The 14,497-nt window shown below is 32.9% G+C and overlaps 1 protein-coding gene across 1 annotated transcript in view; it reads right to left on the reverse strand.

The window, feature by feature from the left end:
• LOC133642657 (protocadherin-9-like) overlaps nucleotides 1–12,785 on the reverse strand; it is a 206,476-nt gene extending 193,691 nt beyond the window's left edge. Inside the window, exons 1-2 of the mRNA XM_062036998.1 lie at nucleotides 12,771–12,785; nucleotides 12,362–12,563 (exon numbers count right to left, since the gene is read on the reverse strand). Of these exons, the coding sequence (XP_061892982.1) occupies nucleotides 12,362–12,563; nucleotides 12,771–12,785 (217 nt within the window). The remainder of the gene's footprint in view (nucleotides 1–12,361; nucleotides 12,564–12,770) is intronic.
• Nucleotides 12,786–14,497: the final 1,712 nt, after the last annotated feature.

Genomic DNA, 14,497 nt, shown 5'->3' on the forward strand with positions numbered 1-14,497 from the left:
CTATTTGAGTTTTGTCTCTCTTATATTTAAAAATGTCAGGCAAAGCGAGACCAGCTTGCTAGTAAATAAATACAATTTAAAAAATAGAGGCAGCTCACTGGTAAGTGCTGCTATTTAAGCTATTTTTAGAAGAGGCCAGCGGGCTACTCATCTGGTCCTTATGGGCTACCTGGTGCCCGCGGGCACCGCGTTGGTGACCCCTGTTATATATCAATATATATCAATACAGTCTGCAAGGGATACAGTCCGTAAGCACACATGATTGTGCGTGCTGCTGCTCCACTAATAATACTAACCTTTAACAGTTCATTTTACTAATTTTCATTCATTACTAGTTTCTATGTAACTGTTTTTATATTGTTGTACTTTCTTTTTTATTCAAGAAAATGTTTTTAATTTATTTATCTTATTTTACAGTTTTTTTTAAAATTACCTTATCTTCACCATACCTGGTTATCCAAATTAGGCATAATAATGTGTTAATTCCACGACTGCATATATCGGTTGATATCGGTATCGGTTGATATCGGTATCGGTAATTAAAGAGTTGGACAATATCGGAATATCGGATATCGGCAAATAAAAACCCTAATAAAAATGCAAATTAATTTGTATTTATTATTTTGCCTATCATTCCCAATCCTTAAATAAGATATGTTTTTCTTTTTTTATGCTCGGAAAAGTCAGCAAACAATGGAGGTAATGCAATTAACGCCATTTGTACAACCTTTCACTGGACAACTCACAACATTTTCCTTCAAGTCAGCTATTAAAAATGAGCTTTAAATGCTCAAATCTGTTAAATATATGCTTGCAAGTATTTCCAACACACTTAAACACCCGCGTGGTTCATTTCCACACAGTTTTCAATTAAGCACATAGACATAACCCAATCATTGTCTGAAACCTCTTGCCACAAAAACACATGTTGTTAGCCAAATGTTAACTAAGCTATTGCTTTAACACAAACCCCTAAAACAATTAAGCTGTAAATTTAAATGTACAATCTGCAACATCTTTAATTTAGACAGAAAAATACCGTGTCTTTTAGAGTATTTGCATACTTGTGACATTGCAGTATTTGCAAATGCATTGTACAATTTTTCATTGTTTACGCAGTAACCCAGCAGGCACGAAACATTGATACAACGTTGAAAAAACATATTACCCTGAGGTGTGTACCTGAAAGTAACAAAATATGCTAATAAAAAAAACCCATAAAAAACATACTAACATTTGCATGCTAACAGGTATCATACAAAATATATGATACTAAGGTGAGGTACATACTCAACTAGCTAAACAAAAAAATCCAGCGTGCTAATGTTAGCATGCTAAAATGCTAACTTTAACGGACGTGAAGTTAAAAAACATATCACCCTGAGGTCTGTACCTGAAAAATATGTTTAAAGTGCCAGCATGCTAAAGTTAACATGCTGGTACGAAAATAAGACTGAAAGCCTTTGCTAAAAAGCTAGCGTACTAACATTAGCATGCTAACAGGTTTTTTTTTTTTTATCAATTCAAATTGTGCGATTAATGGTGATTATTTGAAGTAAACATGTGATTATTCTGACTTGGAATAATAATCACTATAGCAGATTTGTGTCCACTCTGCTGAAATAGTATTATTTATGAGCGTTTTTTGAGTAATTTGAACGGCTCTTTTTAGTGAACGACCGCAACCGTATTACAGTTGCAAAATGTGTTTTTTTTTATATGCACAAAACCCATTCTATCTTCATATTGGTACCTCCTATCGACAAAGAAAAACAAAACAAAACATAAAACGGACAAAATCAAAAGACACTCAACCAGTGATGTGATGTTTGTGAACGAGTTGAGTATTTTGAAGGGCTCTTTTTAGTAAACGACCACAACCCATTTTTTTATATGCACAAAACCCATTCCACCATCGTATTGGTGCCTCCCAATGACAAATAAGAACAAAAAAATAAAAAATTAAATGGACAAAATCAAAGAAAACGCAACCAGGGATGTGACGTTTGTGAACGAGTCGAGTAGTTTTAACAGATCTTTTTAGTGACTACCAGAAAACAGCAATGTACACAACCCTTTCTCTTTGAATATTTAATTTGTTTTAGAAATGATAGCATTCTAAAGTTTGCACACGTTAAGTACCAAAATATACTAAAAAAAAAAAAAAGCTAGCATGCTAACATTAGCACGCTAACAGGTATCGTACAAAATATTTGATAATAAGATGTATACCTGCTAAATTAGCTTAAAAAACATGCTAACGTTAGCATGCTAAAATGCTAACTTTAACGGACGTCAAGTTAAAAAACATATTACCCTGAGGTGTGTACCTGAAAGTAACAAAATATGCTAATACAAAAAAACATACTAACATTTGCATGCTAACAGGTATCATACAAAATATATGATACTAAGGTGTGTACATACTCAACTAGCTAAACAAAAAAATCCAGCGTGCTAACGTTAGCATGCTAAAATGCTAACTTTAACGGACGTGAAGTTAAAAAACATATTACCCTGAGGTCTGTACCTGAAACAAATGTTTAAAGTGCCAGCATGTTAAAGTTAACATGCTGGTACGAAAATAGGACTGAAAGCCTTTGCTAAAAAGCTATCGTACGAACATGAGCATGCTAACAGGTTTTTTTTTTTAATCAATTCAAATTGTGCGATTAATGGTGATTATTTGAAGTAAACATGTGATTATTCTGACTTGGAATAATAATCACTATAGCAGATTTGTGTCCACTCTGCTGAAATAGTATTATTTATGAGCGTTGTTTGAGTAATTTGAACGGCTCTTTTTAGTGAACGACCACAACTGTATTACAGTTGCAAATTGTTGTTTTTTTTATATGCACAAAACCCATTCTATCTTCATATTGGTACCTCCTATCGACAAAGAAAAACAAAACAAAACATAAAACGGACAAAATCAAAAGACACTCAACCAGTGATGTGATGTTTGTGAACGAGTTGAGTATTTTGAAGGGCTCTTTTTAGTAAACGACCACAACCCATTTTTTTATATGCACAAAACCCATTCTACCTTCGTATTGGTGCCTCCTAATGACAAATAAGAACAAAAAAATAAAAAATTAAATGGACAAAATCAAAGAAAACGCAACCGGGGATGTGACGTTTGTGAACGAGTCGAGTAGTTTTAACAGATCTTTTTAGTGACTACCAGAAAACTGCAATTTACAAAACCCTTTCTCTTTGAGTATTTAATTTTTTTTAGAAATGCTAGCATTCTAAAGTTTGCACGCGTTAAGTACCAAAATATACTAAAAAAAAAAAAAAGCTAGCATGCTAACATTAGCACGCTAACGGGTATCGTACAAAATATTTGATAATAAGATGTATACCTGCTAAATTAGCTTAAAAAAATGCTAACGTTAGCATGCTAAATGCTAACTTTAACGGACGTCAAGTTAAAAAACATATTACCCTGAGGTGTGTACCTGAAAGTAACAAAATATGCTAATACAAAAAACATACTAACATTTGCATGCTAACAGGTATCATACAAAATATATGATATTAAGGTGTGTACCTGCTCAACTAGCTAAACAAAACAATCCAGCGTGCTAACGTTAGCATGCTAAAATGCTAACTTTAACGTACGTGAAGTTAAAAAACATATTACCCTGAGGTCTGTACCTGAAACATATGTTTAAAGTGCCAGCATGCTAAAGTTAACATGCTGGTACGGAAATAGGACTGAAAGCCTTTGCTAAAAAGCTAGCGTACTAACATTAGCCTGCTAACAGATTTTTTTTTTTTTTAATTAATTAAAATTGTGCGATTAATGGTGATTATTTGAAGTAAACATGTGATTATTCTGATTTGGAATAATATTCACTATAGCAGATTTGTGCCCACTCTGCTGAAATAGTATTATTTATGAGCGTTGTTTGAGTAATTTGAACGTCTCTTTTTAGTGAACTACCACAACCGTATTACAGTTGCAAATTTTTTTATTTTTTTTATATATGCACAAAACCCATTCTATCTTCATATTGGTACCTCCTATCGACAAAGAAAAACAAAACAAAACATAAAACGGACAAAATCAAAAGAAACCCAACAAGTGATGTGATGTTTGTGAACGAGTTGAGTATTTTGAAGGGCTCTTTTTAGTAAACGACCACAACCAATTTGCAGTTGCAAATCATTTTTTTATATGCACAAAACCCATTCCACCATCGTATTGGTGCCTCCTAATGACAAATAAGAACAAAAAAATAAAAAATTAAATGGACAAAATCAAAGAAAACGCAACCAGGGATGTGACGTTTGTGAACGAGTCGAGTAGTTTTAACAGATCTTTTTAGTGACTACCAGAAAACAGGAATGTACAAAACCCTTTCTCTTTGAGTATTGCATTTTTTTTTAGAAATGCTAACATTCTAAAGTTTGCACGCGTTAAGTACCAAAATATACTAAAAAAAAATCTAGCATGCTAACATTAGCACGCTAACAGGTATCGAACAACATATTTGATACTAAGATGTATACCTGCTAAATTAGCTTAAAAAAACATGCTAATGTTAGCATGCAAAAATGCTAACTTTAACGGACGTCAAGTTAAAAAACATATTACCCTGAGGTGTGTACCTGAAAGTAACAAAATATGCTAATACAAAAAAACATACTAACATTTGCATGCTAACAGGTATCATACAAAATATATGATACTAAGGTGTGTACATGCTAAACTAGCTAAACAAAAAAATCCAGTGTGCTAACGTTAGCATGCTAAAATGCTAACTTTAATGGACGTGAAGTTAAAAAACATATTACCCTGAGGTCTTTACCTGAAACAAATGTTTAAAGTGCCAGCATGCTAAAGTTGACATGCTGGTACGAAAATAGGACTGAAAGCCTTTGCTAAAAAGCTAGCGTACTAACATTAGCCTGCTAACAGATTTTTTTTTTTTAATTGATTCAAATTGTGCAATTAATGGTGATTATTTGAAGTAAACATGTGATTATTCTGACTTGGAATAATAATCACTATAGCAGATTTGTGCCCACTCTGCTGAAATAGTATTATTTATGAGCGTTGTTTGAGTAATTTGAACGGCTCTTTTTAGTGAACGACCACAACCGTATTACAGTTGCAAATTGTTTTTTTTTTTTATATGCACAAAACCCATTCTATCTTCATATTGGTACCTCCTATCGACAAAGAAAAACAAAACAAAACATAAAACGGACAAAATCAAAAGACACTCAACCAGTGATGTGATGTTTGTGAACGAGTTGAGTATTTTGAAGGGCTCTTTTTAGTAAACGACCACAACCCATTTTTTTATATGCACAAAACCCATTCTACCATCGTATTGGTGCCTCCTAATGACAAATAAGAACGAAATAAATAAATAAATAAATGGACAAAATCAAAGAAAACGCAACCAGGGATGTGACGTTTGTGAACGAGTCGAGTAGTTTTAACAGATCTTTTTAGTGACTACCAGAAAACTGCAATGTACAAAACCCTTTCTCTTTGAGTATTGCATTTTTTTTTAGAAATGCTAGCATTCTAAAGTTTGCACGCGTTAAGCACCAAAATATACTAAAAAAAAAAAAAAAAGGTAGCATGCTAACATTAGCACGCTAACGGGTATCGTACAAAATATTTGATACTAAGATGTATACCTGCTAAATTAGCTTAAAAAAACATGCTAATGTTAGCATGCTAAAATGCTAACTTTAACGGACGTCAAGTTAAAAAACATATTACCCTGAGGTGTGTACCTGAAAGTAACAAAATATGCTAATACAAAAAAAATATACTAACATTTGCATGCTAACAGGTATCATACAACATATATGATACTAAGGTGTGTACATGCTAAACTAGCTAAACAAAAAAATCCAGTGTGCTAACGTTAGCATGCTAAAATGCTAACTTTAATGGACGTGAAGTTAAAAAACATATTACCCTGAGGTCTTTACCTGAAACATATGTTTAAAGTGCCAGCATGCTAAAGTTAACATGCTGGTACGAAAATAGGACTGAAAGCCTTTGCTAAAAAGCTAGCGTACTAACATTAGCATGCTAACAGGTTTTTTTTTTTAATTAATTCAAATTGTGCGATTAATGGTGATTGTTTGAAGTAAACATGTGATTATTCTGACTTGGAATAATAATCACTATCGCAGATTTGTGTCCACTCTGCTGAAATAGTATTATTTATGAGCGTGGGACTAAAAATAACGAAACATGCAGAAATCACAAAGTACCCTCGCCCCGTTCTAAGCAGCGGCTCTTTCAGTCAATTAGGTCTCGGCGGTGCTCACTTGAGTTCCTCTGCCAAGTGTGAACACGCCGGTTTGTCGGCGAGCGTGCGGACGGTTTACTCGCACGTCTCCTATTTATGTGACACCGACTTCTCCTCCACCCGCGCGACGCGAGCTGGCACCGACCTCGGGGCGACGCGCTTGATCTCTGCGCACGCCTCGCCACTTAATGATAAAATGAGAAAAGTGGGTCGGAGATGTACGTTCCCGCCAGAAATAGTGGGACGTTCACGTCTTCAAAGGAGAAGCGAGACTTCCAACTGGGAAATCATCTCTAAATAAATCCAATGAGTTTCACAAATAGGCGGAGAACCTTTGGGAGGTCCAGGTTGGCCTCTTGGGACGCGGCGACACGTCTGGATGATTAACAGAGAAACCAGTGACCTGCTCAAGAATCCACCAGGAACCCACTTGAGAAGCCCCATGACTGAATTTTAAATTAGACTCTACATTTTCTTAAGTGGGACTGTTGAATGTTTGCATGGTTTCATCGCAACCAGACATGTGACGTTTGTGAACGACTCGAGTCTTTTGAATGGCTCTTTTTAATGTTGTTATAATGCTGTAATAATGCTGTAATAATGCTGTTATAATGTTGTTATAATGTTCTTATAATGCTGTAATAATGCTGTTATAATGTTGTTATAATGCTGTTATAATGCTGTTATAATGTTGTTATAATGCTGTTATAATGTTGTTATAATGTTGTTATAATGTTGTTATAATGTTGTTACAATTCTGTTATATTGTTGTTATAATGTTTTTATAATGTTGTTATAATGTTGTTATAATGCTGTTATAATGTTGTTATAATGTTGTTATAATGTTGTTATAATGTTGTTACAATTCTGTTATATTGTTGTTATAATGTTTTTATAATGCTGTTATAATGTTGTTATAATGCTGTTATAATGTTGTTATAATGTTGTTATAATGTTGTTATAATGTTGTTACAATTCTGTTATATTGTTGTTATAATGTTTTTATAATGTTGTTATAATGTTGTTATAATATTGTTATAATGATGTTATAATGCTGTTATAATGCTGTTATAATACTGGTATAATGCTGTTATAATGTTTTTATAACGTTGATATAATGTTGTTATAATGCTGTTATAATGTTGTTATAATGTTGTTATAATGCTGTTATAATTTTGTTATAATGTTTTTATTAATGTTGTTGTATTATTTTTATAATGCTGTAATAATGTTGTTATAATGCGGTTATAATGTTGTTATAATGCTGGAATAATGTTGTTATAATGTTTTTATAATGTTGTTATAATGCTGTTATAATGTTAATATAATGTTGTTATAATGCTGGAATAATGCTGTTATAATGTTTTTATAATGTTGTTATAATGTTGTTATAATATTGTCATAATGTTGTTATAATATTGTCATAATGTTGTTATAATGATGTTTTAATGCTGTTATAATGTTTTTATAATGTTGTTATAATGTTGTTATAATATTGTTATAATGTTGTTATAATGATGTTTTAATGCTGATATAATGCTAATATAATACTGGTATAATGCTGTTATAATGTTGTTATAATGCTGTTATAATGCTGTTATAATGCTGTTATAATGCTGCTATAATGTTGTTATAATGCTGTTATAATGTGTTTATAATGTTGTTATAATTCTGTTATAATGCTGTTATAATGTTGTTATAATGTTGTTATAATGTTGTTATAATGCTGTTATAATGTTGTTATAATGCTGTTATATTGTTGTTATAATGTTGTTATGTCGTTATAATGCTGTTATAATGTTGTTATAATGTTGTTATAATTTTGTTATAATTTTGTTATAATGCTGTTATAATGTTGTTATAATGTTGTTATAATGCTGTTATAATGTTGTTGTAATGCTGTTATAACGTTGTTGTAATGTTGTTATAATGTTGTTGTAATGTTGTTATATTGTTGTTATAATGTTGTTATAATGTTGTTATAATGTTGTTGTAATGTTGTTGTAATGTTGTTATAATGTTGTTGTAATGCTGTTATAATGTTGTTGTAATGTTGTTATAATGTTCTTGTAATGTTGTTGTAATGTTATAATGTTGTTGTAATGTTGTTATAATGTTGTTACAATGTTGTCGTAGTGTTGTTATAATGTTGTTATAATGTTGTTGTAATGTTGTTATAATGTTGTTATAATGTTGTTGTAGTGTTGTTATAATGTTGTTATAATGTTGTTATAATGTTGTTGTAATGTTGTTATAATGTTGTTACAATGTTGTTGTAGTGTTGTTATAATGTTGTTATAATGTTGTTATAATGTTGTTGTAATGTTGTTATAATGTTGTTATAATGTTGTTGTAAAGTTGTTGTAATGTTGTTATAATGTTGTTACAATGTTGTTGTAGTGTTGTTATAATGTTGTTATAATGTTGTTGTAATGTTGTTGTAATGTTGTTATAATGTTGTTGTAATGTTGTTATAATGTTGTTATAATGTTGTTATAATGTTGTTACAATGTTGTTGTAGTGTTGTTATAATGTTGTTATAATGTTGTTATAATGTTGTTATAATGTTGTTATAATGTTGTTATAATGTTGTTATAATGCTGTTATAATACTGGTATAATGCTGTTATAATGTTCTTATAATGTTGTTATAATATTGTTATAATGTTGTTATAATGCTGTTATAATGTTGTTATAATGCTGTTATAATGTTGTTACAATGCTGTTATAATGTTTTTATAACGTTGATATAATGTTGTTATAATGTTGTTATAATGCTGGCTGGTATAATGATGTTATAATGTTGTTATAATGTTGTTATAATGCTGTTATAATGCTGTTATAATGTTGTTATAATGTTGTTATAATACTGTTATAATGCTGTTATAATGTTGTTATAATGTTGTTATAATGTTGTTACAATGCTGTTATAATGTTGTTATAATGTTGTTATAATGCTGTTATAATGTTGTTATAATGTTGTTATAATGTTGTTACAATGCTGTTATAATGTTGTTATAATGTTGTTATAATGTTGTTATAATGTTGTTATATTGTTGTTGTAATGTTGTCATAGTCATTCACCGACGTCCCACTGGGGTGAGTTTTTCCTTGCCCGTATGTGGGCTCTGTACCGAGGATGTCGTTGTGGCTTGTACAGCCCTTTGAGACACTTGTGATTTAGGGCTATATAAATAAACATTGATTGATTGATAATGTTGTTATAATGTTGTTGTAGTGTTGTTATAATGTTGTTATAATGCTGTTATAATGCTGTTTTAATGTTGTTATAATGTTTTTACAATTATGTTATATTGTTGTTATAAGGTTGTTATAATGTTGTTATAATGCTGTAATAATGCTGTTATAATGCTGGTATAATGCTGTTATAATGTTTTTATAATGTTGTTATAATGTTGTTATAATATTGTTATAATGTTGTTATAATGATGTTATAATGCTGTTATAATGTTGTTATAATGTTGTTATAATGCTGGTATAATGCTGTTATAATGTTTTTATAATGTTGTTATAATGTTGTTATAATATTGTTATAATGTTGTTATAATGTTGTTATAATGCTGGTATAATGCTGTTATAATGTTTTTATAATGTTGTTATAAAGTTGTTATAATCAATCAATCAATCAATCAATGTTTATTTATATAGCCCTAAATCACGAGTGTCTCAAAGGGCTGCACAAGCCACGACGACATCCTCGGTTCAGATCCCACATCAGGGCAAGGACAAACTCAACCCAGTGGGATGACAATGAGAAACCTTGGAGAAGACCGCAGATGTGGGTGGGTGGGTGACCCCCCTCTAGGACGACCGGTGCAATGGACGTCGAGTGGGTCTAGCATAGTATTGTGAAAGTCCAGTCCATAGTGGATCTAACATTATAGTGTGAGAGTCCAGTCCATAGTGGATCTAACATAATATTGAGAGTCCAGTCCATAGTGGATCTAACATAATAGTGAGAGTCCAGTCCATAGTGGATCTAACATAATAGTGAGAGTCCAGTCCATAGTGGATCTAACATAATAGTGTGAGAGTCCAGTCCATAGTGGATCTAACATAATAGTGTGAGAGTCCAGTCCATAGTGGATCTAACATAATAGTGAGAGTCCAGTTCATAGTGGATCTAATATAATAGTGAGAGTCCTGTCCATAGTGGATCTAACATAATAGTGTGAGAGTCCAGTCCATAGTGGATCTAACATAATAGTGATAGTCCAGTCCATAGTGGATCTAACATAATAGTGTGAGAGTCCTGTCCATAGTGGATCTAACATAATAGTGTGAGAGTCCAGTCCATAGTGGATCTAACATAATAGTGTGAGAGTCCAGTCCATAGTGGATCTATAATGCTGTTATATTGTTGTTATAATGTTGTTATAATACTGGTATAATGTTGTTATAATGTTGTTATAATGTTGTTATAATGTTGTTATAATGCTGGCTGGTATAATGCTCTTATAATGCTGTTATAATGTTTTTATAACGTTCATATAATGTTGTTGTAATATTGTTATAATGTTGTTATAATGTTCTTATAATGCTGTTATAATGCTGGCTGGTATAATGCTCTTATAATGTTGTTATAATGTTTTTATATTATTTTTATAATGCTGTAATAATGTTGTTATAATGCTGTTATAATACTGTTATAATGCTGTTATAATGCTGTTATAATGTTGTTATAATGCTGTTTTAATGTTGTTATAATGCTGTTATATTGTTGTTAAAATGTTGTTATGTCGTTATAATGCTGTTATAATGTTGTTTTAATGTTGTTATAATGTTGTTATAATGCAGTTATAATTTTGTTATAATGTTGTTATAATGCTGTTATATTGTTGTTATAATGTTGTTATGTCGTTATAATGCTGTTATGTTGTTATAATGTTGTTATAATGTTGTTATAATGCAGTTATAATTTTGTTATAACGTTGTTATAATGCTGTTATAATGTTGTTATAATGTTGTTATAATGTTGTTATAATGCTGTTATAATGTTGTTATAATGTTGTTATAATGTTGTTATAATACTGTTAAAATGTTGTTATAATGTTGTTATAATGCTGTTGTAATGTTATAAAGTTGTTATAATGTTGTTATAATGTTATAAAGTTGTTATAATGTTGTTATAATGCTATTTTAATGCTGTTATAATGTTGTTATAATGTTGTTATAATGTTGTTATAATATGTTGTTACAATGTTGTTATAATGTTGTTATATTGTTGTTATAATGTTATAATGTTGTTATAATGTTGTTATAATATGTTGTTATAATGTTGTTATAATGTTGTTATATTGTTGTTATAATGTTATAATGTTGTTATAATGTTGTTATAATATGTTGTTATAATGTTGTTATACTGCTGTTATAATGTTATAATGTTGTTATAATGTTGTTATAATATGTTGTTATAATGTTGTTATAATGTTGTTATATTGTTGTTATAATGTTATAATGTTGTTATAATGTTGTTATAATATGTTGTTATAATGTTGTTATACTGCTGTTATAATGTTATAATGTTGTTATAATGTTGTTATAATGCTGTTATAATGTTGTTATACTGCTGTTATAATGTTATAATGTTGTTATAATGTTGTTATAATGCTGTTATAATGTTGTTATACTGCTGTTATAATGTTATAATGTTGTTATAATGTTGTTATAATGCTGTTATAATGTTGTTATAATGTTGTTATAAAGTTGTTATAATGTTGTTATATTGTTGTTATAATGTTGTTATAATGCAGTTATAATGTTGTTATAATGTTGTTATAATGCTGTTATAATGTTGTTATAATGCTGTTATAATGTTGTTATAATGCTGTTATAATGTGGGTATAATGTTGTTATAATGTTGTTATAATGTTGTTATAATGTTGTTACAAGTTTTCTTGCTAAAAACGAGGATCAGACTCCCTTCCAGGCCCCAAAGATCTCACGTGGTTTCAGAAGCAGGTGTGCTGGTGTTGAGGTCGCCATGGAGTCAAAGTCAAAGACCAGCCGGGTTGTTTCCAAGACGGTTTAGAGAAAAATGTCAGAACTCACCAGAGTTTGGGTCCGAGTTGCCGTCGGCTTCGGTCCTCTTGTCGGGCGAGGCCTGCTGGTAGAGCTGATCCTGCGCCTGCACCAGAGGGAGAGGTTGTGTCAGCAGGGGGCCACTTCCTACCGGCTCATGTTCCCCCACACCGCTGTCACTGCAGCTCTCCTGGGAGCCGTCCGGCAGGTGAAACGTGACGCGGCGCTGCGACTAGAACCAAGAGCACAGAACATAGCCCTGCAGGTTAGTGCTCTGCACCTTCTACGCTACATTAAGGAGTGCCCGTCACGGCCCGTATCGCTACGATATCAGCAAAACCAAAACAATCGGCTGATATTTCCGATGTTAGCGCTGTGTAATCAGCCAGATTCTTCGTTTGTAGCCAATTCATTTAAAAAAGGTAGGACTAGCAGCTACACAACAGCTAAGCATACCATAGCACACAGGCTAGATGTACGCAACAAGGGCCTGATCTACTTTGGTACCGGAACCAAAATGTACTTAGATACTTTTCAAATTAAAGGGGGCCACAAAAACTATATTTTTAGTCAATTAATTTAAAGAAGGTAGGACTAGGAGTGTTGTGGTTTAACAGAGGGGAGATGACGACACAGACACCAGGGGGCAATGTAGCTCTAAGATTTATTATATATATAGACCATATATGTATAATAATCAAACAATACTAAATATACTAACTAAGGAAATGGAGTGTGACAAAATCCAAGAGTGTGTATGGTGTAAGACTAAGTGTGTAGATTAGCTGTTGAACGAGAGACGAGGAAGCCCAGGGGAGAGAGAAGTCTACAGGTCCGAGTCCAAAGCGGGGGAAGTCAAGGATCGAGGGAGGCAGTCAGAGTCCAGAGGGAGATCCGGGGAAAAGTGAGACGCACAGCTCACTTTCAAGGCGACGGAGAGTATGTACGCCAACAGAAGGTTATATTCCGGCCCGGGATGGCAGGTTGTGCCGGCTTATGAAGGCAGCTCGCTCATCACGGGCAGGCGCGCCGATTGCAGATTGTCTGCAGGCGCGAGGACGCACGCCGGCAGCGGAGAGAGAGCGCCTGTGGGCGTGGCCCGCGGTGCGCTCGTCAGGACGCAAAGATGTGACGAGGAGCTACACAACAGCTAAGCATACCATAGCACAAAGGCTAGATGTACGCAACAAGGGCCTGGTCTACTAAGATCCAAATACCAGGCGCTAAACAGCGTGTGCAAACTAATACAATTGTGTGTACTAGGGTTGTCCCCCATACCAATACTTTGGTACCGGGACTTTCAAAATAAAGGGCACCACAAAAACCAAACATTTAGTCAATTCATTGAAAAAAAATGGAGCTAGCAGCTACACAACAGCTAAGCATACTATAGCACAAAGGCTAGATGTACGCAACAAGGGCCTGATCTACTACGATCCAAACACCAGGCGCTAAACAGCGTGTGCAAACTAATACAATTGCGTGTACTAGGGTTGTCCCCATACCAATATTTTAGTACCGGGACTTTCAAAATAAAGGGGACCACAAAAACAAAAATTTTAGTCAAATCATTGAAAAAAAGTGGAGCTAGCAGCTACACAACAGCTAAGCTTACTATAGCACAAAGGCTAGATGTACGCAACAAGGGCCTGATCTACTAAGATCCAAATACCAGGCGCTAAACAGCGTGTGCAAACTAATACAATTGTGTGTACTAGGGTTGTCCCCATACCAATATTTTAGTACCGGGACTTTCAAAATAAAGGGCACCACAAAAACTTTATTTTAGACAATTCAGGTGGCGACTTGTCCTGGGTGTACCCCGTCTTCCGCCCGAATGCGGCTGAGATAGGCTCCAGCATCCCCCGCGACCCCAAAAGGGACAAGCGGTAGAAAATGGATGGATGGAACATTAAAAGATACCGATACTTTGGTACCGGGACTTTTCAAAATAAAGAGTAACAAAAAAAAAACCTACATTTTTTTGTCAATGTATTTAAAAATGGTAGGGCTAGCAGCTACACAACAGCTAAGCATATTATAGCACAAAGCACAGTATCTCTTTGATATAAAAAAAACGTCGGCAGACACCAAAAGGCATACATTAAATGTGTTTGAATGAGCCCCTTAAGTCATCCAGCTGCTATAAAATTATGAAATGATATT

This window comes from Entelurus aequoreus, linkage group LG02 (assembly GCF_033978785.1).
Source record: "Entelurus aequoreus isolate RoL-2023_Sb linkage group LG02, RoL_Eaeq_v1.1, whole genome shotgun sequence".
NCBI lineage: Eukaryota > Metazoa > Chordata > Actinopteri > Syngnathiformes > Syngnathidae > Entelurus > Entelurus aequoreus.